The 24,343-nt window shown below is 42.1% G+C and overlaps 1 protein-coding gene across 3 annotated transcripts; it reads right to left on the minus strand.

The window, feature by feature from the left end:
* Nucleotides 1-1,323: 1,323 nt before the first annotated feature.
* zdhhc1 (zDHHC palmitoyltransferase 1) lies at nucleotides 1,324-23,155 on the minus strand. 3 transcript variants are annotated; one of them, XM_080763069.1, is made up of 13 exons: nucleotides 22,757-23,155; nucleotides 21,563-21,627; nucleotides 18,769-19,004; nucleotides 16,100-16,275; nucleotides 15,010-15,111; nucleotides 13,398-13,522; nucleotides 9,084-9,197; nucleotides 7,474-7,586; nucleotides 6,287-6,375; nucleotides 5,915-6,041; nucleotides 5,028-5,157; nucleotides 2,292-4,807; nucleotides 1,324-1,809 (listed from the first exon to the last, which is right to left on the minus strand). In XM_080763069.1, the coding sequence occupies exons 3-12, from the start codon at nucleotides 18,985-18,987 to the stop codon at nucleotides 4,350-4,352; spliced, it is 1,653 nt and encodes a 550-aa protein (XP_080619195.1). In that variant the 5' UTR covers nucleotides 18,988-19,004; nucleotides 21,563-21,627; nucleotides 22,757-23,155; the 3' UTR covers nucleotides 1,324-1,809; nucleotides 2,292-4,349. The 3 variants fall into 3 exon arrangements, with proteins under 3 accessions (XP_080619195.1, XP_080619193.1, XP_080619194.1); XM_080763067.1 differs by having other exon boundaries at nucleotides 9,084-9,239; XM_080763068.1 differs by having other exon boundaries at nucleotides 1,324-4,807; nucleotides 9,084-9,239.
* Nucleotides 23,156-24,343: the final 1,188 nt, after the last annotated feature.

The raw sequence follows: 24,343 nt of genomic DNA on the forward strand, positions 1-24,343 counted from the left end.
GGTCCTGGTTTGTTTGGTTCTGGTCCTGGTTTGTTGGATGGATGAATTTATTTTTTTGTCATTGGACACAAGTGTACAACGAAATTAATCTGTTGGCATCAATCCAAATGCAATACAAAGAAATAGTCATATAGTACTGCAATAGTTGTTAGTATTGGCAAGAGTAAAAACAGTAGGAAAAAATACAGTTTATGTACAGTCAGGAGTTCATATGTTGACCTGGGGGGGGGGGGAGACAGGGGGACAGACTTCGTTTGCTTAAAGAGTTCAGGAGAATAATGACTGAGGGGAAGAAGCTGTTTCTGGATCTGGTGGTTGAGGTCTTGAGGCATCTGTAGCCCTTTCGCCTCTGTGAATGGGAGGGGTGGAACAGTCTGTTGTTGGGGTGGGAGGCATCCTTTATGATACTAAGGGAAAAAAGAATCATTTTCACAAAACAGCTATTTTCATTGGTACATAAAACCTTCATTTTTTCACAAAATAAAGTATATATACAGTAGTACTTTTTTTTTTTTTTAACGGGAATCTATAGATTCATAGAGCACCTTTCATAGAGCAACGAAGTCTGATGTCAATATCGGTAGAGGCCGCAAATCCACAGGTTCATGTACTCGTTTGCATTGTAATTCCCATAGGGGGGTTTTAGATCGCCTCATATAATAACTGTTTGAAAAATAAACATGTCATCCCGGCCGTTACACTCATATGGATATGAAGAATCAACAGACTGAGAGAAAACACTATTGTTACTGCTGCTGAATTAGTTACATTTTGGCTAGAAACAGACTGTGTCATTCGCAAACGATACAGAGACACCTCCCTGACAATAACGCAGAGACAGCTTGTTTATTTTTGGACCACAATGCTTATATGAAACGATTTTAAGATTACCCCATCTTATTCTCCATAGAGAAATTACTTCCGTGAATCAGGCAGAACCAGGGGATGAGCGAGTGACGTCAGGACTTCGGCGCTCTATTGCCGACGGTCAAATGGTTCATGAGCTATGCACCTTCAAAGTTAGCATTTTCAATTGAGTGCTATAGCGCCACCCTTTGGCCAATGGTCGTGGGCTCCGCATCCTCACCGTTTGGCATGGCCGTCTACCATATTACAGAGTTCCAGACAGAACTGCTATTTTTGGCAGGAGAAGAAAAAAGACAAAAACAGTAATTCAGGACTGCTGATTTGTACAGAAACAGAGGATACACATTAGTGAATGCAACATTCACCAACCAGTCACAAAGGTAATGCCTTAACCTCGATCATTAATACCTACTATTGTTCTGAAAAATAATGCCAGTACTTAAGTATTGACTTCATCAAGAATTTATTATCAGTGAGTGTATGTAAACCGAGTGAACCAATTAACAATGAAAACAACACATAAAATACACAATACTGACGTTTCCATAAAAGTTGTATAAAATTAAGGAGCAAATATAGTGCCTGTAAGGGTGGGTTGCAAAACCAAGGATTAGTTCTAAACCAGTTTAATCGTATGTATTTTTCAATTTACAATGGGATATTTTAGATAGGCTGATTCAAAGTTATATCTTCAAATCCAAACTATGACTTGGGGTGATTTAGCTACATCAAGTTGGCAGTTTACCTACAGTATGTAAGGTAAAAATAGTTTACCTATGTAAGGTAAAAAAATTGTTTACCTATGTAAGGTAAAAATAGCACGCAAGGCAAATTTCTTGCAGGAAAATATTAAATACTCACTCAATCCACTTAAGTTTTTACGAAGATCAATAATCTTCTTCAATATTATTGTTTTACCAAGGAAACAGTTGATTGTCTGTCCTGATGAAGGTCTAATCGACCAAAACGTTGACCAAACGTTGACAAAACGTTGAAAGAGCAACATTTTGGCAAGTGTCTGACAGTGTGCGGGACCTTTTCTTTGTTTTTCAAAGATACCCTTTTTTACCAAGGAAACAGTTGCAATGATTAAAACTGAAGTTAGGATCAAGCATCAGAAAGATGTTAATAGTTACCAGCAATAAGCCCTCATATTTATGCCTGTGGTTCTCAAAGTATAGAGGAGGAGTCCTTTAGCGGATTCCAGGCAGTGGGGGCAAAAATAAAGTAAAAAATGATGACATAGTCATATGATATTTGTCAGGTGAAACAAGTGCCGTCTCCGTCCCTCCTTTCCCCCCCCCCCCCCCCAACGTTTCCTTTTTTGTAACGTGTATGTTTCCAATCACAACCTCGCAGCCGTTGTTTGCAACATTATTTTGTTGGTTAAATCACTGTGTTTTGTTATGGCTTTCCTGCTGTACAGTTAGCTCATAACGTTAGCCACTGTTGTCAGCTGCTCCGCTCCGTGTTGCAGTGACTTCCGCGGTGCGCGTGTCATTTCTTAGGAGGCAGCCAATCATGACTAGGTTGCTACTACGCGATTGGCTACACGAGTGGTTCAGACTTTAGGCAGTATGGGGTCCCATTGGCTTAGGGGGCAGTCAATCATGACTAGGTCGCTTTTACAATTTCGATCATGCTCAACTGATGAATAATGAAAAAAACATTTTCAGTCACTAATTCCTCAATGCTCTTCCTATAGCCTATAAAAAAATGTTTTAATAAGTGTTTTGGAAGAAATTGTGCTACAGTTAAAATTAAAATTATATTAACTAATCTTAGATTAGCTCTAAACTTGGTTTAATTTAATCCTTGTTGGTGCAACCCAGCCAATTAAGATAAAGATTGTACACAAGATTTGTTAACCTTTGGCATCCAACATTAAATATGAATAAATAAGTGCATAAATACAAAAAGTGTTTTTTTTTTTCTTTGTGCAACGCCACATACAGGTGATCATACTCAGATCAGATTCAAGATTAAGAAACAGCTCCACCTACAGGCTGATCAGGTATTGCACTAATCTTGAGGCTTGAGAAGTGTACTTGTGACCAGAGAGGGTGCCTGGTTCAAATCCCCAGACCAGGTGAGCTGGGAACGCGAACAAAAAAAGCATTCTCCTCTCTGTCAAAGTAGCCTTTAGGCAAGGCACTTAAACCCCAACTGCTCAAGTAGAGCGGTTCACAAACTAGCAGTATAGAACAGTGGTTATATAAGAGACCCGTGTCCAGTAGAAGAATATTGTTACACTCAGGGACGTGCACACAGACATCAAAGGGGGCTTCAGCCCCTGCCCTCCTACCCGTCTGTAAAACAACTGCCCTCTCCAGACCACGAATGCAGCATTTACTATGGTGAAAGAAATGCAAATGCCACTCCTTTCCATGCCAGCATTCAGGAGAATTGCTTTTTTTACCGAAGTCTCTATACATCCATACATCTCCACTAGCTAAAGAGTGCTGTGTTGCGCCCCCGAAAATCTACAAGCTTGTAGATCTGCTATTTTTGTCCAAAGGTGCCCTCTTTATATGGGATTTCAGCCCCTGCTCCTCTAACACTCTGCACATCCCTGGTTGCACTGGGCAGGTCCCAAATCAACAGTAGGATACTGTGTCTGTATGAATTAGTGTGCATGTATAGCTGCTTGTTATTTTTTTTTACCCTGCCTGTGGTAAAGCATGGTCCAGTCATTTTGGATAGAAAAGGTCAAATGTCATGTCAAGTTCAAGGACTTGCCGTTATCAATATAACTCAAGTGTGTCCTTGATATGGCCAGACGTTCATGAAACTTGGTGGGAATAAGATAAGATAATCATTTATAAACAGTGGATGAAAGGCCAATTTAGTGCAGAAGACCTACAGTACGAGATAAAGACTAGCAGTGTCGTGTTTTAATTGTATACCATGTACAAAGCTGCATTTGTTGTATAGTGTATAGTATGTCTGCTTAAATTGCATCCATTTGGGTCAACATTGTTGCTGTTCATTGCTGCTTCGGTTGCTTGGGTTTAGGTAGTGTGCTGTGCACACAGGTAATGTGATTGCATTGTGTATTCAGTTAGTTCTGGTAGTGTTTGTACGCTACCAATATTCTATTAACCGCGTATATACTGGTAAAATAGAACAGCAGCTTGGCCATTGTTCTTGGCCTTGTTCTGTAGACAAGTGATTTGATATCGAGTAAAATGTTTTGGTGTCCGCAGGGTCATTAAAAGATAGTCTTTATTCCACTACTTTGCGGTCAGCGTCTATAATTCCCACTGTCCCAGAAAAAGGTATCCACAATGGATCAAACTACTATTGTGTTAGTAGTGCACATAATTGAGTTTTTTCATTTTTCATAGCATAGTAAATGGAGTGGAAATATAATTTTGGCGAATTTCAGTACATTACAGTTTGACGAAGAGTTTGGGCTGCGGCCTACACACTCTCACGCCAAGTTCCTTTCTATACGCACCGCGTGTGCGAGAAAACACCTTTCAGTACGTGCGCACGGTTTCTATATGAGGCCCCACCATGTCAGTGTGGTGGTGACCCAGGCTCAGGGTCTGGTCTCTGGGACGGAGCGGTTGACCACTGGTCCGGCTGACAAACACAGAAGGAGGCTGAGAGGACAGCCGACCTTTACTTCTCGCAGAGGACGAGGTCAGCTTCCGTTTTGTCCTCGGGAAGGGGGAGGGCGGCGCGACCGGAGCGCACGCCGGTCGCGGCGCCCTCTGGGGGTCTCTGGCGTGAGCGGAGCTCACGGCGGAGGAGGAGGAGCCTAACCTGGCCAAGACCACGGGGATTTCCTCCAGAGACTCGGCAGACGAAGAGTGGTAATCGGCAGGCGGGCCGGCTGGCAGGGGAGGCAGGGACGCCCTCAGTGGAAACGCAGGGAAAGGAAGCCGCTGGCTCGGTGGTGGCACAGAAACCAGCGGTAAACTGCCAGAGTCCACTGGGGAGATTGTGGAGGATAAAATGAGAGAGGAAAAAGAGGAGGGGGAGACAGAGAGATAATAGTGAAAGGGATAATTATACAAAGGATAATATGAATGTGGGAATACAGTATGTGCATACAGTATGTACCTACTGTATACAGTGTGTGTGTGTGTGTGTGTGTGTGTGTGTGTGTGTGTGTGTGTGTGTGTGTGTGTGTGTGTGTGTGTCTGTCTTACTGGTACTAGGATTCTTCTGAGTCCTGTGCTCTATGGCCCTGTGGTGTCGAAGGTCACCGGTGGTCTCCATCGCAACTTCATCAACCATGTTGACTTCAGCAGGAACTTTGTGTACCTTCCTCTTCTTCTTCTGAAAATAAACCAGGTCAAAACATTACAAACCCAAGGCACAGACATTTCAATTAAATAATTACAGACCTATACATCCATAGTGCCTTTCATATCCATTCCAATCATATTCAATAAAGTAACCTCTGAGCAGCTCCAAGATGTTATTGAAGGACTTATAACCCTCAATAAAACCTTCAATCTGTTTATCATGGAAAACATGGCATAGCGTGTTCTGAGTTGAACATTCTAATGTGATGTATCCTGTTAAAGGTGTATATAATATATTGTTGATTGATTGTGTGCAGCCATTGTCACTATTACTATATTGACTATATACACTACAGCCTACTTGATTAGATTTTTAAGATGATGGCGTCATGCGCTAGCTCACCATGTGTTGCATTGTGAGCTTGTAGATCGGCTATTTTCAGGATGAAAAAAAAAGGCTATGAATTAAGACTTTAGAATAATACTCTGAGGTCTCGACCTCCCTTTTGGTAATTTGGTAAATTGGAATTTGGTCATTTTGTGTAATGCCTAATGAAGACTGGAATAGCATCCCTATTCTGGGGCTAACATTCAATACTGAAGATACTATTACTTAGTGTAGTGCGACTACAAACTACAAAAACAAGAGGTAGCCTAGTATAGAGGCTTTCGGAATCCGGTCAAGTTTAGGGTTTAAGTGGACATGAATTTCCTACATTTGAACGCACACACAATCCTGAAATCAGGGCTGAAATAAAATGTGTGCCGGGGTAAGTGTTTGGAGTTACCTGTCTCTGGGTGTTGTGGGTGTGATTGTGGGTGTGACTGAGGGCGTGGTCTGTCGACATAGTGGCCTGTAGCTCCTCCTCTCCAACATGACTCGACACACTTCTCACCCTGCCATTTCCATAGAAACTAACACACACACACACACACACACACACACACACACACACACACAGAGTATATCCAATATTGACAAGTTTGAACGTGATTTGTCACTTATGTGGTTTGTGATATCATTTGTCATATTTCTCCTGCTCGGTTACGGACAGCAGTGTGAGATGCTAAATACAGCATTATTGTTTGTTATACATATCGTCAAATAGTAACAACGTGCATTATTGTTAGTATGGGTTCCATTTCAGCATAAAACTTACTCTGGAGCTCCCTGCGCTGCCATAGTGGTAATGTCCTCTACGTCCATGTCTGGGTTGGTATATCCCAGAGATCCAGAGTAGCTTCCCTCCTGCCACAGAAACCACACAAGATGGAGTAATGCCGTGATTTATGTACTTTTTTCTGTTTTGTATGCGTCTATGGACTAAATATCACTCTGATAGACCCCCAGGTGTGGTTAGACTATTGAAATATGTCTTCCCTGTGTCTTTTTGGACTAAAAATCTACAGGGAAAAAAAAATCTTTAGTCTATGGACTAAATATCACTCTGATAGACCCCCCCAGGTGTGGTTAGACTATTGAAATATGTCTTCCCTGTGTCTTTTTGGACTAAAAATCTACAGGGGAAAAAAATCTTTAGTCTATGGACTAAATATCACTCTGATAGACCCCCAGGTGCGGTTAGACTATTGAAATATGTCTTCCCTGTGTCTTTTTGGACAAAAAATCTACAGGGAAAAAAAATCTTTAGTCTATGGACTAAATATCACTCTGATAGACCCCCAGGTGTGGTCAGACTATTGAAATATGTCTTCCCTGTGTATTTTTGGTTTCTCAAAAAGGCCCAATCAGGGCCCAGGTCAAAAGGCCCAATCGAAAGGACATTGATATAGTGACATCACAATATCATCCCCCCCCCCCCCTTTACTGCGGCTTCAGTTCAGTGGATCACGACCCATCACCATTATGTTGTGATGTGGCCACGGCCACCAGTTCATTAAGTATGCCTGGTTTGCCTGGTGGGTGTGGCCACATAAAAACATCATTTTTAACACTTTCTGTACACTTTTTCTTTGAAGAAAACCTTTCATACCATCAGTTGATATATACCAGTAGTACCTCTCAGAGTTACAGACAGGGGCCATTTGGAACTCCCTCAACAAACCCCCAGACCCACCTTTTTAGAACAACTGGTTCATATGATTTCTTGCTAAATTGGTAAGAAATATGGAGTAATAGTACTAGTCCCAGTAGTAGCAACAGTAGAGATGCCAGAAATAACAGTAATATTAGTAGTCAGACTATAGTAGCAATATAGCAAAAGGAATAAGTAGTTAGAGTAGCAATAGTAGCAGCACTACCAGTAGTAATATTAGTATTATTAAAAGTTGAGGTAGTAATAGTACTAGTCTAGCAGTTAGTAGTAGTAGTATCTTTTTATTTTACCTTTAATAGATTGAGTGCAGGTAGTCTAGTATCTGATTCTCCGTGATTCCCTCTATGCTCCTGACGATGGCGCTGACGCACAATGTATTCATAGGTACTCAACCTGTTCCACACTGCGACACAGACACACACACACACACACAGTATTTATTCATGATGTATTTTCTCTATTATTAGGGTTATTGTAGCAGTCCATTTTTTATTGGGGTTGGGTTGGGGGGGGGCAGGGCAGGGGTCACGAGACATGGCCAAAGCATTCCCGGGGGTCCCCAGCCAAAAACCTTGAGAACCCCCTTACTTAAAAGATGACACAGAATTGGCCTGTTTTTTGGACGGGCAAAAGCACGGTCACCCCTCGTGACTAGGCGTGTTTTGGGGGCCTCTATACAGATCTTGGGTTCCAATTGATTGGATTTTGTTGTAACCGTGGCACCCAAATCTTAAAAAAATACGCTATGAATGAATTACTTAAAGCGGCACTGTGTAACTTCTCTTAATGAATACAATGGAATGTTGTCCAATCTGTATGGTAGTCTGTATGGAGTGTGTTAATACAATAAAACTTAGATTATTTGGGTGGTTGTATTATGTATCCCTGCTCTTCTATTGAGACCTATAGATCATACAGTATATAGAGATATATAGAGTCTTCTAGACCAAGGATTTTACATGAATGTTTTGACCTGATGGTCAAGATTCAATGTCTCCCCTGAGCAAGCAGGCAGGCTCCAACATATGGGAACCAGGGTAGAAGCAACGGGTTACATCGCCACTTTTGTGAGCTTGTAGATCGGCTATTTTCCCTATTTCTGAAAGGTTTTTAACATTTATGGAATGTTTTAGATTTTTTTGTATTTCTGTAATTCTACCGATTCATTTTGTTGTCGTTATCGTTTTGTTAAAATAAATATATTTTTAAATAATAATATCTAAATTAATGTACAAAAAAAGACAATTAATTCATAACGCATGTCAGTCACCAAAATAATGGTTCCCATGTCCCGACCCACTGTTTGGGAACCAGTCCTAAATCTCTAAACATGGCGTTGTTTGAGTTCCTTCTTTTTTTGCCAATGGGTTCCCAGATTCGTGCTATAGAGCACCGAAGTCTGACGTCAATATCGGTAGACGGCGCAAATCCACGGGTTCATGTACTTTTTATTTGCATTGTAATCCCCATAAGGGGATTTTAGATCGACTCATATAAGAACTGTGTTTGAAAAATAAACAAACCATCCAGGCCGCTTCACTCATATGGATATGAAGACTCAACTGACTGAGAGAAAACGCTATTGTTAACTGCTACTTTTTCGCTAGAAACAGACTGTATCATATATGAGTGACTGGCTGTCATAAACGATACAGACACACCTCCCTGACAATTACGCCGAGACAGCTTGTTTATTTTTGGACCACAACGCTTGTAGTAGATGATATTAAGATCACCCCATGTTATTCTCCCTAGAGAAACCAGGGGACGAGCGAGTGACGTCAGGACTTCGGCGCTCTATAGAGACAATCATCAGGAATGTAACTGTCCAGTACTTATGTAAATGAACGCACAGTAGATGTCCCAGTAATGCAGCAGACAGGAGACCCAGTATACTTACTGAGGTATATATGAAAGCACAGTAGATGTCCCAGTAATGCAGCAGACAGGAGACCCAGGGCAACAGTGACCGCTGCCAGCGCAGGGATAGCAGCTCCTGCTGTAGACACTGGAGCTACAGGCAAGAACACAAACCATACACCAGTCTCATTACGTACTACACACACACACACGCACAGTGCCACGCGCACGTGCACGCAGTCGCACACACACACACACACACACACACACACACACACACACACACACACACACACACACACACACACACACACACACACACACACACACACACACTTATATTTAAACATTCTGAATATATTTAATTTGGAATATACAACGAACAAGCATTAAAAAAAAAATCTGGCTATAATGACATACTCAACATATCATATGGATGATAGGTGGAAAGTGGTTAAAATCAGGACACACTGGCTGCATAATTGCCAATAACGATGTCATCGTTATTTATTGATAACGATGATGACACACAAAGCAGATATTTAGTGCCAGAATATAAGCTTGACTCGTATTAATATTATTATCATTATCTTAATTTGTTTTATACCTTTAGCTGGAGGAAAGCTCCCAGAATATTACGTCGGAGTACAAACATTTTGACCTACTTGTCTTGTAGTCCAATCTAATAGAGTTATTCTGGGAGCTTCTAAGACAGCGAGTACATATATTTCCCTCAGCTTTACGTGTGCTTTTTATCCAGCACCCGTCAACGTTATTTTGGGATGAACGTGCACCTCTTGAACTGCCCTTGTTTGTTGTTTTTATACTTTTACTTTCCCGTTTCAACCTGATTGAAACGGTTTGTAGAATAAGCACAGGCAAGCACAGTTCAATACAAGGTCTGCTAAGAGCATTAAAAAAAACCAAGAAAGCAGTAAAGCACTATGGCTTGTTTCCATTGGGGTTTTCAATTAATCTGAACATGTTTTGACACAAATAGTAGGCTACTGTGCAATACAACATGGTGTCATGCTCAGTGTGATGACTCTGAGTATGGTGTGATGCTCAGCAGTGGAAATGGCAATAGTGCAGCTGGCGCTATAAAGGACTAATGCACCTAATTAAGTAAGTAATTGGTGTCAAACTTGGTGTCAGGCTTGAGTTATAATGGCTGCACTTTTTCTTTAAAGCTGCTATAAGCAATAATATGTCAAAAATGTAATTACCTTTTTCTTATTTTGGTATTCAGACAGCCAGCAATGGGTAGAACACTCCCAAAAATTATTTAGTCTCTGTGACACATCTAGGGGCCGCAATCTGCATTCAAACATATTCCTAGAAGCTTTGTCATTGGTCGAAAAAGAAACCCGTCGCAATGACTAACCAATCAGGAAGTAGACAGGCAAATCGACCAATGACAAAGCTTCTGAGAAAATCTTTGAATGCAGATTGCGGCCCCTAGATGTGTCACAGAGACTAAATATTGCATGCATCCTGGTACAGGAGGTACAAGCATGACATTGTGCTATATGTGGACTTACATGTATTAAAGTTACACTATGCCTATAGACCGATTCACAGAGGGGTGCCCTGGGCGCGGCCATTACTGAGGTGTAATACATGGAACAGGTGCTCTGTAGACCAGGTGTAGCTAATCAGTGCTGCTGCACTTAATGGTACACCTCAGTAATGGCCGCACCCAGGAAACCCTCTGTGAATCGGTCTATAGAGCACCGAAGTCTGACTTCACTTTCAGTAGAGGGCGCCAGTACACAGGTTCATGTATTATTTTAGTTGCATTGAAATCCCCATTTTAGATCGCTTCATATAAGAACTGTGTTTGAAAAAGAAACCGATCATCTCTGCCTTTGTCAGGGGGGTGGCTGTGTCGTTAATGATGTCCATTAATATTTGATACAGCCATTTTCTGGAGAAATGGAATTAATGTGGCCGCAAAAGCCTTGAAACTACATATGAAGGCAATGTCGCTGCTAATATACATCACGCCCAGCTGTCAACACATTGCGTTCCTGAGATTCCTCATTGACGTAAGCTCAGCTGGTGGTAACTCGACTCGTACTAACCACGAAACATTAAATATCAATACAATAAAAATTAAAATAAACATTCAGTTTCTGTTGTGCGACGGGCAGATGCAGCCACCCGCCTACCCGGAAATGTAGTCTCTGGGTTTTTTGAATCATTTCTAACGCTTATTTTGTTACTCTTTGGGTATATTTGTACATTTCCACCTTCAGTCGATGCTTCATATCCATATGAGTGAAAAGGCCAGGATGATCTGTTTATTTTTCAAACGCAGTTCTTATATGAAGAGATCTAAAATCCCCCTATGGGGATTACAATGCAAATAAAAAATGCATGAACCTGGGGACTGACACCCTCTACCGACAGTGACGTCGGGACTTCGGTGCTCTATTGCTATTGCTTTTAACAGAAAAAGCTTCACAGATTCTCACATGGCAAATGCAGAAGTCTTTATGATAACAAAAATCACACCCGTGTGAAGTGAGGGGCGCTAATATATTAAAGTCTAACTCGTGTTGATTAGGTGATGTAATGGTGATGTGAAACAAACGGTGCCAACACAAACATTAAACGCCATTAACAATAAAAGGACAATATGACATAATGAGGCACATTATGACGTAAAATCTCCCTTCGTTGTCAATGGCGTTTACAAAACAAACATTAAACCTGTATATAGGAGGAGCTAGCGCCCCTCAACAAGATAAACTATATTCAAAGGTACAGTAAGATGCGATGAATTAATTATATTAAATGTACATCAGTACAGTCAATGGTACTCAGGGAATCAGCATGTTCCCTGCTGACTATAGCTATCAGGTGAAAGTGGGAACTGTAACTATACATTATGTACACGTACAATGTGTTCCACATTGGAAAACATTTTATTTTATTCCTGAAAAGTAACAGTTTTGAACCAATTTGGAAGGTTTCCACCCGAACGCGATGATATGTCGGGGACATATTGTTTGTATCCTGCGCGTTCCGTTTGATTGTTTCACACATGCAGGCCAATGTCCCATGACAGAAATTCTTCAAGCTATTTTTCTGACAAATCAAGAGATGAGACCTGGTTCTCTGTGGATAACTTCCACCGAAGAGAAGTGACTATCTATTTATATTGTGGATGAAAGTGGGTGGAAGTGTTATTACTTTCATTGCCAGTAGTCACATCTGATGAGATGTCAACTCTCAAACTTGAGCAATACTGTCTGGTAGTAAATCTAAAGGGGGTTGCTCCCAAGCTATGATGCTCATTGCACAGAATCCGAATGATGTTATTTTGCCAACTACTCTACAATTGTGCTGTTCTCAAAAACAAAGGGGAAGTGGGACGTTTTGGTCGAGGGCCCGCGGAGACCACAGCGCGTCGGCAGCCTGGCTAATAAGCCAGAAATACCACACGATTTGAGTCTGGGTTATTAGCCAGGCTACCGAGTCGGGTTCTACTGACGTCTTGTTACACCACTGACCAAACTTCTTCCTCTAATCTGTGGTGGAGGGAATCCAATGCCCCAAATAGTACACCCAAGAAGAAGAAAATAATAACCACACAAACTTGATTGTACCTCTGCAATGATTTATATAAAAATAAATCTACATTTCAGACTTTGGACATGTAGGGCATGTGAGAGTATGGGTTTTGCCTTTGTTTTGTAATGTCTGCAACCTGTGTTGTGTTAAAAAGAATAATACAAAAATAATAATTAAAAAAAAAAAATGTTTATGTTGTTCATTTGGGCTCATATAGTAAGCGAACCTGAGCCACGAGAAACACCACAGAGCACACTAAAGCATGCAGAGTTGCCGTGTCGAACGTTGGCAAGTTTGCTTGAGCCAACTCAGCGCCGTCCGACGTGCAACCCGATAGGCAAAGAATAGCTAGTAAATCCTAGTCCCGCGAGTAGGGAAGGTCGCGAGCAATGGGGGGGGGGGCATCACCATTTACTCAAACGTAATGAGCATTCCTGACTCGCCACCAGTGTTGATTTCGTTGACTAAAACTAAGACGAAAAATGTTTTTTCACTGACGAAAACTAAATGGAAACTAAATGAAAACTAAGCTATGATGACTAAAACTAAGACTAAATGCATTGACAATTTCGTATTTTTACACTTGGTTGCATGCTGAAAATAGCCGAAATAGCATCACTAAAATCTTATATTTAGTCGACTAAAACTAAACTAACACATCCCAGGTGAATAAAATGTGACTAAAACTAAATGGGAACTATTCAAGAGACTAAAAACAAAAATGTGCTGCCAAAAAGAACACTGCTCGCCACACTGCGTTCAGGATCCATCTTACCTAGGAAGTGTTTGTCTGAGCGGAGCTGGGTCGGATCCAGGAAGTACTGAATGAAGACATAGGAGGACATCAGCAGAACCAGGCTTATCCCCACCAACGCAGAAATGACACTGTTCAGAAACATCCTGTAGAGACAAAATCAGACCTGTCTGAACTGAGTGGTGATGCTTCTGCGCGTGCGTGTGTACGCGCGCGTGCGTGTGTGTGTGTGCTGGGTGAGCACTGCAGTCACATCGGATTATTGGCATGTCAGACTATTGGCTGTCAGACTCTTAGTACATTGGCATGTCAGACTATTGGCTGTCAGACTCTTAGTACATTGGCATGTCAGACTATTGGCTGTCAGACTCTTAGTACATTGGCATGTCAGACTATTGGCTGTCAGACTCTTAGTACATTGGCATGTCAGACTATTGGCTGTCAGACTCTTAGTACATTGGCATGTCAGACTATTGGCTGTCAGACTCTTAGTACAGTACATTGGCATGTCAGACTATTGGTTGTCGGACTGTTGGCTGTTTAACTATGTAATTGTACACTGTACTGTACTGTACTGTACTGTACTGTACTGTCTCTCATCATGCACCTGTGCACAGTGTGAAGATCAATAGCGCCACTTTGTCACCTGTTTATACTATAAACAGACAGACACAGGGACACAAATTGGTGTTCATTACTAAAACAAAACTCAGCTTCCCATCATGCACAGGTACACAGTGTGAAGCTCAACAGTGCCACTTTGTCACCTGTTGGTACTCTAAACAGACAGACAGACAGTGCAGGCACACTGTAGCGTCACGAAGATGCCAAAAGCCGCTCATAGTCATGGCATGCATATCTTCCTGGTTCTTAGACAGCTGGTGGATGGAAATGAAGCTCCAACCACGCGGCAGAATGGTTGGAGCTTTTCCGGGAATCTGGCCGCTTTTCCATCCACCAGTTGTCTAAAAACCAGGAAGGCCTGCTACGAGCAGCTTTTTGCCTCGCCTTGACGCCCAAGTGTGCTTACACCCAGACAGAGTGACAGACAGACAGACAGACAGAGGGACAGCCATTGTTCCCTGGGAGTGGCTGCACCACTCAAAAACAACTGCACCACTATTTGGTGTGTTTTGTTTTGCCAGCCAGCCTCTGCAGAGTCAGATTAATTGACTGATTTAAAATAGTGTTATTAATAGAAATAAAATGTGGAATGCCGTGTTAAATATGAGATGCATTATTTTCTTTTTGACTGATTACTACTAACTGGCAGTGGAATAAATCTGGAGATGAGTCGGTTGGAAGGTGTCAAAACAGCACCCGAGAGCTGACACCGACAGACGGCTACTATGATGCTAAAAATATCCTGTGGCTTGATGTCTTTTTCAGCAAACAAACCTTCTGCTATCCGATGGTTCGCTTTCTGCGCTAACAATTTGCAACCCGACGTGACAGGCCAAGTCCAAGAGAACGCACGCATATCCAAAATGATGAGCGCACAACGTTTCGACCGAAATGGTCAATGGACTTCATCAGGTACATGACGTGACTCTCTGCATATCAGAGTTCTGAGGAAGAGCCGGGTCGCTCGAAATCTCACCGATTAAATAAAGATGAAAATAGTAGTACCCACTTGTAATTCCTGCTGCCCACACAGTTGTTCAGCCATCTGCAATGGTGATCGAAGCTGGCAACACACTTGTTGCAGGCACTGCAATGCTTTGACTTGGGACCTCTGCAACAGCAATTCAGACAACAAAAAAAACAACATATAGTATCCTGTGTATTGCTATAAATGTCCTAGGTTTAGAAGACGCCGCTCATAGACCCCTTTTTACATCAAAAGAACTTTGGTTCTAGAACTGGTTCTGTTCTAGATGCTTGAAACCGCTTGGTGCTTTCACGGAACTGGTGGACCAACTTTTAGGGTCGTGAACCAGTTCATTTTCAGTGGAAACACTCTGAAACTGGTTTAATATTAGGCGGTGGAAAAGGGGCCTTATAGAGACGGACTGGCAGTCACAGGAGAAAAGGACGTAAATTAGTCAAATCTTTGTTTTAACCCCAATTAGAATTACTTCCGTGGATTTGCATTGTCACTTTCGCTACGAAGTGACAATACAGTACATGAAATCCACAGAACGCAGCGAATCAGGCTGGAACCCAGGCGTACAGTACAGTACAGTACCGATCCGATAACAGAGTGTTCCAAATGGACCCAAATTGGTTCCATTTGTACACTCTCAGAGGTATGGGGGTCCTTGAAATTACCATTGTTTGAAAACTGTTGATCTAGGAATAAAGAAATATATATATATATATATATATATATATAAATAGTGTAAATAGTGAAGCATTCAAAATACAAAATGATTGATTACTGTAAATGACATATCATCATGCGATACATTATGTGGTATGGTAATGGCATATTCACCGATACCAATAACAGCATTTTAGGCAGTGTCGGCAGAACTCGGGAACCCCTTTTGGCGTTAGCATCGTGTTATGCTTTAGCTATTGAAAAATAGCAGATCTACAAGCTCATATAGCGCACCACCGAGTGGCGCGCTATGAACTTGTAGGTCTGCTATTTTTTAAAGAATCGAAGAACGACTGACATAGAAACATAGCTTTTTCAGAAAACTGTCAGGATGTAGAAGACTTTTTTTCTTAAATCTGATCTCAGGTCAGAATGGGATTGTATTTGATGTCCAACTCACACGTCGACTTGACAGAGATAGCAGTGGCAGTTCTCGATGACGTGGGCGTGTTTGGTGCGGTCGAACATGGGAACCGGAGCCTTGTAGCTCTTGGCTCGCACGCTGGAGTCTGCCGGGTCGATGGACACCGCCATGAGGTGGACCAACAGGTGACATGCAAACATTATGCCAGTACACTGAGACACACAGTTAAGGACCAGAAGAAAAAGCACTGGAATGATGTCAGGTATAAACATGTAACGATTCACTCAACTCACGATACGATTCGTATCACGATATGAGGTTCACGATACGATTTTTCACGATATTAAAAAATATATATATTTTAAAGAAAAGGTACCGTTTAATTTATTTTATATAATTTATCTTCCCCCCCTGCAAAAGAAGTAGCGTTACTTTTGACAGTGCAGAAACATAATTGCCTTCCTTGATGAGCATCAACGATCATCACCTGGGCACAGTCACAGACACACACACAGCTCCCCTCTACAGTGCTCAACTACTGAAAGTGACTATCATTTTTCTCCAAAAGCACTTGAATATGATGGAATATGACTAAAGCTCACATTTCACATCACACTAGCCCCCCTAAAATATATATATATATATATATATATATTTCAATGAATCGATTCATATCGTCGGGATTAATATCGATATATATCGATATACTGTGGTGTCTCGATGGCACCACTCACAGGTAAGCACACCCCTGGAGGCCAGCAGAGGCACAGAGAGAGAGAAGAGGAGCGCACCAACCTCTAGGGCGGGTACTAGAGGAGGGCAGGTATGTCCCGCGTCACATACTTGATCAGCTGGAATGTCTCACCTCCGCTCTTCTGTCAGAGGAGCGCAACTATTCAAAAGGCAGCTCTCTCTGCCTCAGTACAGACCCAGTCTCCAGGGGTGAAGAAGCACGCTGTCGGGGCGAGTTGGGCGGTGAGTCGAGCACCACGGTTCACTATCACATTCTATGTGACTAACGTGAACAGCCATATATCGATTGCCTCTTATCCTCTGTCCTACTAGGCTTCTACGGCGCACGCGCTAAGCGCGTACTTGACGGACTGTCAACTGACAGATTGGTGAAGAGGAGGGAAGAGGAGAATAATAAATATAAATAACATACACGGGATGGAAAAGGAGTGACCACATTACGACCCAAGTACACGGCGGAGGAACCGGAGTGAGAGCGCTCGCCCCAAGCTGAGTAGCGATACTTCCCGTGTTTATATAATGCTAGAGGGCTGAAGACAAACGGTGTTTAATCACGTTTCCAGTATCCAACCGGCAGCTCTGCAGACTCGGAGAGCGTGCCTGGCCTAAGTTGTACTCACCACGAACATTCTTTTCTGAGATATTAAATGCTATGCGAGCGCACTGTGTGAAATACCCCCGTTGAAGTCCAGAGACTTGGTCCCGTGACGACGACCGTAGAGCACCACCGTGTGGGAGGGAAGAGGAACTGAACTACCTGTCTTTAAACTGCCCATGCATTGACATTACAAACATGAAAGTGATTGAGAAACTGCTGTTTTGTTGAACTGACTTCTGTGATTAAACGCCTTGGAATAGGCAAACGTCTTTCTGTCTCCTGGGTGTGTGTACCAGTTGCCACAATACGATATATATCGTTACATGCCTAATGTCTGGTCTTGCGCACCGCTCACTTCCGCTTTATATTTTACTCATGAATCTTGATAAGAGCTTCCAGTGCTCCAGGCTGTATGACGGAAGCATGTGAAGAATTGCGAGAGGCAACAGTCTGGCCGCGCAAGACTACTTGGATGTCTGACGAGGGAGCCCACTGACAGGAACCCATTTTTGGGTTGTTGTTGTTGCTAATATTTTTAAGTTTTCCAGAAAACATAGGTGAGGATTTCTTAGTGAGGCGTTTTTAGAATAGACCTCAAGTCTAAATGGGTTTTAATAAAGAAAGGACATTGATAGAATACTGGATAAGTAAATAATCCATAGTTGTAGCCCCTACTGACAACATTCACTTGATCATACAAAGTAAACTGTTGGAGGAAATAACAGTACCAGGGCGCAGTGTTGTTTTTGGCAGCAAATTTTGATTTTAGTTTTAGTGATTAGTCTCTTGAATAGTTTATTTAGTTTTAGTCACAATTTTGTCACCCGGAATGTTTTAGTGTTAGTCTAGTTTCAACCGACTAAATGCCATAAGATTTTAGTCGACTAAATCTACACTTCTACACAAATCGAAAAAAAAAAAATGTTTTGGCGGGCCTTGATGCCGTCGCAATGACACTGATTTTATGCGCGTAGATCTGCCATTTTCAGCATGAAACCAAGTGTGAAATGACTTATACTGGATCTCTTGTCCACTAGTCCCTTCCTAACATTTTTGTCTAGTTTTTATCTGTTGATGAAATTGTCAATATATTTAGTCTTAGCTTTATTCATCTTAGCTTAGTTTTCATTTTGTTTGTCAGTGGAAAAAGGTAGTCGACGAACATTTTTCGTCTTAGTTTTAGTCGACGAAAGTCGACTAAACAGTCGACGCACACGCAGTGTGCGTGCAGTAACAACTAGAAGAGGGATGTTGAGTTCTGAAACCTGCACACATAGGAGAACTCTAGTCTAAAGTCTAAACGATAAACTAAACATAATATAATGTGATACAGCACGTTTAATGAAAAGGATACGATGTATCCAGCCGGTATCCAGTGTGGAGGCAGCAGAGGTACAAATACTCCAAAGCCAGTAACAGCGAAGTAAAGAAACAGGAGCCAAGCCAGTAGCTGGAAGGGGTGCGGCGGCCAGCTCCAACCGTTGGTTCGAGAACATAGGGGAAGGTCCGTCCTGCGCACCCCTCCCTCACTCACGGGGGCTGTACGATTAGGGTTCCTACTGCACACATCCATGGGGGGGGTAGAGGGGTCTGGAATAGAACATAAAATAGAGCATCAAACACAAATGTAAGCTCTATCGGCCAAGTGGCATTATCACACACTGTATGTTATGTTCATTGGAAGAGAATGTTTATAATGTTCATCACGGTGGTACAAAATCCCATTCCAGTGTTTGCCTGACAACACCACTAGAACATGACACATTGTTTTCTTCCCATTCCTCCAATACAAAATAATAATAATAACTATCTTGATTAACTGCACTATTATTAACTGGACAACCGTACAAATGATATTGACCACTGCAAATTCTAAAACAAAACAGTGAATCATTCATTTAATTTTTTCCCCCGCTATGAATGTTTTTCCTATTTTAATCTGCGAAGCACATTGGGTTTCACTTTCTGTATGAAATGTGCTACAGTATATTGATTGATTGATTCTGCGACTAAATCAATCTTTGGAGAGAATTATTGTAATCAACATATAGCCTGGTCTAAGTAATAATTAGGCAGAATGACTCGCATCCTATTTTACATCAATTATTAGATTATATTTTTCAAGACCTAAAAACATGTACTGTAAACACAATAACCATTGTAGTACGTTCATACAACAACATTTTTAACAGAATAAACTATATGGTTTTGTACATTCTTATTTCTTATAATGCATGCTTTGATGCTTATATTGTTTGTTCCACTGTTAATAATATTGAAAAGATAATACTGTGGTATATCCATTAACACACAACTTTACATACATAGGACACACATTTTATTTTTACACTAATTATTCTGTATATGGCAGTGGTTTTCAACCCTTTTCATATCAAGGTCCATTATTTATTGAGCATTTGAGCCACGGACCACCATTTGATGACATTTAAGGCTCATACATAGTCTGGATTTTCGGTGGTTAGGTGACCACCGAACTACAACATGACGTCACGAGCCGCGGTGAAGAGCAAACCACCGCCACCGCTCCAGCCCTTCTCTCTGTTTTTACTCACCACCGCTCAACGTTATTTCAGCTCCGGTGGTCAGCTCACCAACGGGAGCGGTGGTCACCTCACCACCGAAAATCCAGACTATGAATAGGCCTTAAAGGCCTATTCATAGTCTGGATTTTAACGTTGAGCGGTGGTGAGTAAAAACAGAGAGAAGGGCTGGAGCGGTGGCGGTGGTTTGCTTTTCACCGTGGCTCGTGACGTCATGTTGTAGTTCGGTGGTCACCTAACCACCGAAAATCCAGACTATGTACGTATGAGCCTCTCAGTACCAAGAGAGTCCCGACTCTCATGAGTCCCAATGGGTTTCAATTTACTCTCTCAAGACTAGTTAAAGATCTAAAGGGTCCATCTGCCAGGTTACCAACTCTAAAGACACAAGGCACAACTCAATACAAAACTGTTAACCGTGGACAACACCATAAAGTATTACACTAGTTTACAATAGAGCGTCGCAGTCCCGCCCCCTCGAGAGACCCGGAAAAGAAATCCCCGTTCATTTTCCTCAGACTTTTCAGAAAGTATTTATTTAAAGACGTTTACGCCGTGGACAAAGCCAACTCTTGTCGTGACAAATCATGACAACAAACACAATTCTTCAGGCCAAACAAAGAATTAGAAAGTAGGGAAAAAAAATTGTGTGTGTTGTCATGATTTGTCACGACAAGAGTTGGCTTCGTACGACACTTAAAAGGTCTTTAAATAAATATGTTTTTGGGAAAAATGCATTGGGATTCATTTGCTGGGACTAGCGTCGTCATGAAAGGGGGCGGGACTGCGACGCTCTATAGGGCCACCATGTTCAATTCATCATAACAATTAGAGACGTACAAATATACTCTTCTATATAGCCAAAAACAGGAAATCATCATAGAGGGGGGAAAGAAAAAAAAAAACATACAGTGAGGGGAAAAAGGGGTGGGTGGGGGAGTCAGGATTCTGGCTGGGGACTAGCTCTGGTCCATAGCTCTAATGCGTTGCATTTAGAGCCATGTTACTCTCAACTTCCGCCGCTCGCATGAATGCAGACAGCCTCTCGTCTTTAGCGTAAATAAAAATAACGTTTTTGCTACTCACCAAAACAAAGGCGGGTTGTGTCATTAGAAAGCCTACTTTCCTTAGTACTCTGAGCCCCCCACCACACGTATAAACAGTACTTTTTGGCCAAAAGGGGATTTTGTTTCCACTGGGGAAAAAAACCCTTTAGTTACTCCACTGCGCCTTCTACCGATATTGCCCAGAGAATTGCCTAAAAAAATCCCTTTCTGGCCAAAAAGTACCGTTTATGGTGTGGTGGGGGGCTCAGAGTGCTTACACTAAGGAAAGTAGGCTTTCTAATGACATGTTTTGGTGAGTAGCAAAGACTTTCTTTTTATTTACGCTAAAGACGAGAGGCTGGTCTATATTCATGCGAGCAGCGGAAGTCGAGCGTAACATAGCTCTAAATGCAACGGACCAGAGGTCCTATGGACCAGAGGTAGCTGGGGACCATCTGGAACCCCCTCAAGGACCACTGGTTGAGAACCACTGCATATGGGAATATCATCTGTGGACAGAACTGTCCATGCTGCTGCTTACCCCTTTAGCTCGGGTTAAATGTATCCTCTGGGCTGGCCTGCGGCATCTCTGGGTGTGCTCGCTGGCTTTAGAAAGAGCAAGACAGTAATATCAGAGTGACTTACATCCATCACAATTATGTCTGTCAGTTACTCAAACATTACAAACAAGTTGAGTCTGGCGGCCAAAGCAAGCTCGGATCAATGTTCGTCTTCCTTTAGAGCAAATATTATAGATAGATTCCCAGTATGGTATTGATTTTAATCGTATAATGCCAAGAAGAGTAGCATCCTGATTGTGCGAAGTAAAGAGGATGAAAAGGCAGTTTTTCCTAACTTTATTCTAAAGGCTCATACATAGTCTGGATCTTCGGTGGTGAGGTGACCACCGAACTACACCATGACGTCACTGAGCCGCGGTGAAGAGCAAACCACCGCCACCACTCCAGCCCTTCTCTCTGTTTTTACTCACCACCGCTGAACGTTATTTCAGCTCCGGTGGTCAGCTCACCACCGGAGCGGTGGTCACCTTACCACCGAAAATACAGACTATGAATAGGCCTTTAGTGATAACATTCTCCTTGTCTGCAGTGAGATTAAGTACCTCTGTCACTATATCTCTGATGACCTCACAGATGATAAAGACATTCATAGACAAAGGTGCAAACTGTATGCCCAGGCAAACATTTTAATGAGGACATTTAATAATTAACTACAAGGTGAATAGCATTGCATATAATGATGCATTACGATTACTAGTGAGGGTACCAAGATGGCACAGCGCCAGTCAGCTGTTTGTGAACTTGGGGGTGCCTACCTGTCAAGCCCTTCTAAGAAACTTAATATACAAATGCATGTGTCGATTAGAGGAGTCTGGCAACTGTGTCATCAGGATGTTAACCAACCATGTGAAGAGTTCTAATCGGTTCTCTTCCATGATTTGGAGACATTGGCGAAACTGCCTGCCAAATCATGGAAATATACATAATATACACATAGCCTACAGTACATATGCTCACTACACTGTAGAGGCAAATAAATATACATATACACATGCAGTACATATGCTCACAGCCTGTAGAGTCTACAGGCTGTGAGCATATGTACTGTATGTGTATATGTATATTTACATTTTATATGTTTCTCTGTATGTGATCTGGACCCGGACCGTGAGTCTGTAATAAAGATTTAATAATTGATATAGATAGATAGATACCTGATGTCGACTGTCTGTCTGGCAGGGGCTAGAATCAAACGGCACCAACCTGCAGATGAATCATTCATTGCATGAAAAAATAGCGACTTAACTCAGTTTTCATTAAGGACAATAACAGCCATGCAGGCTAACCAGGTTAAGATAAACAGGTTTCGGCAGAACTGTCAGCGTTATCGACTATAGCGTTGAGAACCACCATGCTAACGTTATGCTACTACGACTATTATCTAGGACTATAGGAGTTAACGTTAGAACGTTATTTAGTAAACGTCTGTGCCCCATTAGATAGGTAGTAACTTAGGACTTGCTGAAACGGCCAAATTAGTTTGATAGCGATCGTTTTTGTGTCTTGATTTATTAACGTCGCCTATAGCTAACTGTAACTAGCCAGTTAGCTTAGTAGTATCCGTCTCTTCTGTTTCCTTGGTAACGATCCGGGTCCCAGCTCCAATTGGTCACTTCACCAGGCACCGCCCAGAGTGTAGAGTAGGAGAGAGTGACCACGCACTATAGTTCCAAACATGGCTGGAACTATCCCATTGAGATAGAATGAGCACTTGCGCATTCCATTGTTACAATGGCAGGTGTCGCCACTCTCTTACTATATTACTCTGGCACCGACCGCCTGCATGTGTTCCGTACGCAGTTAAAACCGTTACTTTACAACATTATTAATAAACACATTATACAATTAAGAAAGAATATGAACACATTTGACTCAAATAAAAGAAAATCAATCATACAATTTGCGGCACATGTGTGCAACATGCCAACTGTTTTATATTGTAGGCTACAGTGACATCTAAAGTCTCTGAATGTTACATGTACAGTTGGAACTATTACAAAAAAACGATTTAAAATAAAGGGATTTATTTAAGATCTAAACGTCTCTAAATGTTTTGACGAATTGAAAATGGTGGGCCCTATTGTAAACAAGTGTAATGCTTTATGGTGTCATCAGTCGTCCACTCAGTTGTTTTGATCGAGTTGTATGAAATGTACTGTAATTCTGCAAACTGTTAATCAATTGATCTCGGCCCCCATGAGGAATTGGACCTGAATATATATAGCCTATATTTGCCTCGGTTCGTCCCGTTTGTACCGCACCACTGGTCAACAAAAACACCTTGAAGACCTTAAACAGGAGTCCTCGTACAAGGTTTCTTTGACTATGCATGCACCTCCTGGTACCACAGCACCTCAAAGGCCCTTAAAACTAGGCTCCAGACTTCCCTAAAACAAACTGTTCAGGCTCCTACTTGGCCTCACCCCCCGAACCCACCTCACCCCTGCCCACTTTGACAGGCTGGAATGGCTTAGTGTCGACGACAGAGTACAGCATCTTGCAATGGGTCTGGTCCACAAGATTCGATACACCACCAAGATACCCATGTACCTGTCTAGATAAGTCCACACCCACAACACCAGAGGGAGTGCAATGAACCATGTACAACCCAGATTCGGCACAAACAAGGGACTAAATTATTTTTGCTTCTATGCCACCAAAATGTGGAACGCCCCACCTAGAGTATGGGAACTGATGACGCAGAGGAGGAAACGCGCCGCCAGCGCCCACAGCGTCCCCAG

Source organism: Protomyctophum bolini (assembly GCF_963924005.1).
Source record: "Protomyctophum bolini genome assembly, chromosome: 1".
NCBI classification, from domain to species: domain Eukaryota; kingdom Metazoa; phylum Chordata; class Actinopteri; order Myctophiformes; family Myctophidae; genus Protomyctophum; species Protomyctophum bolini.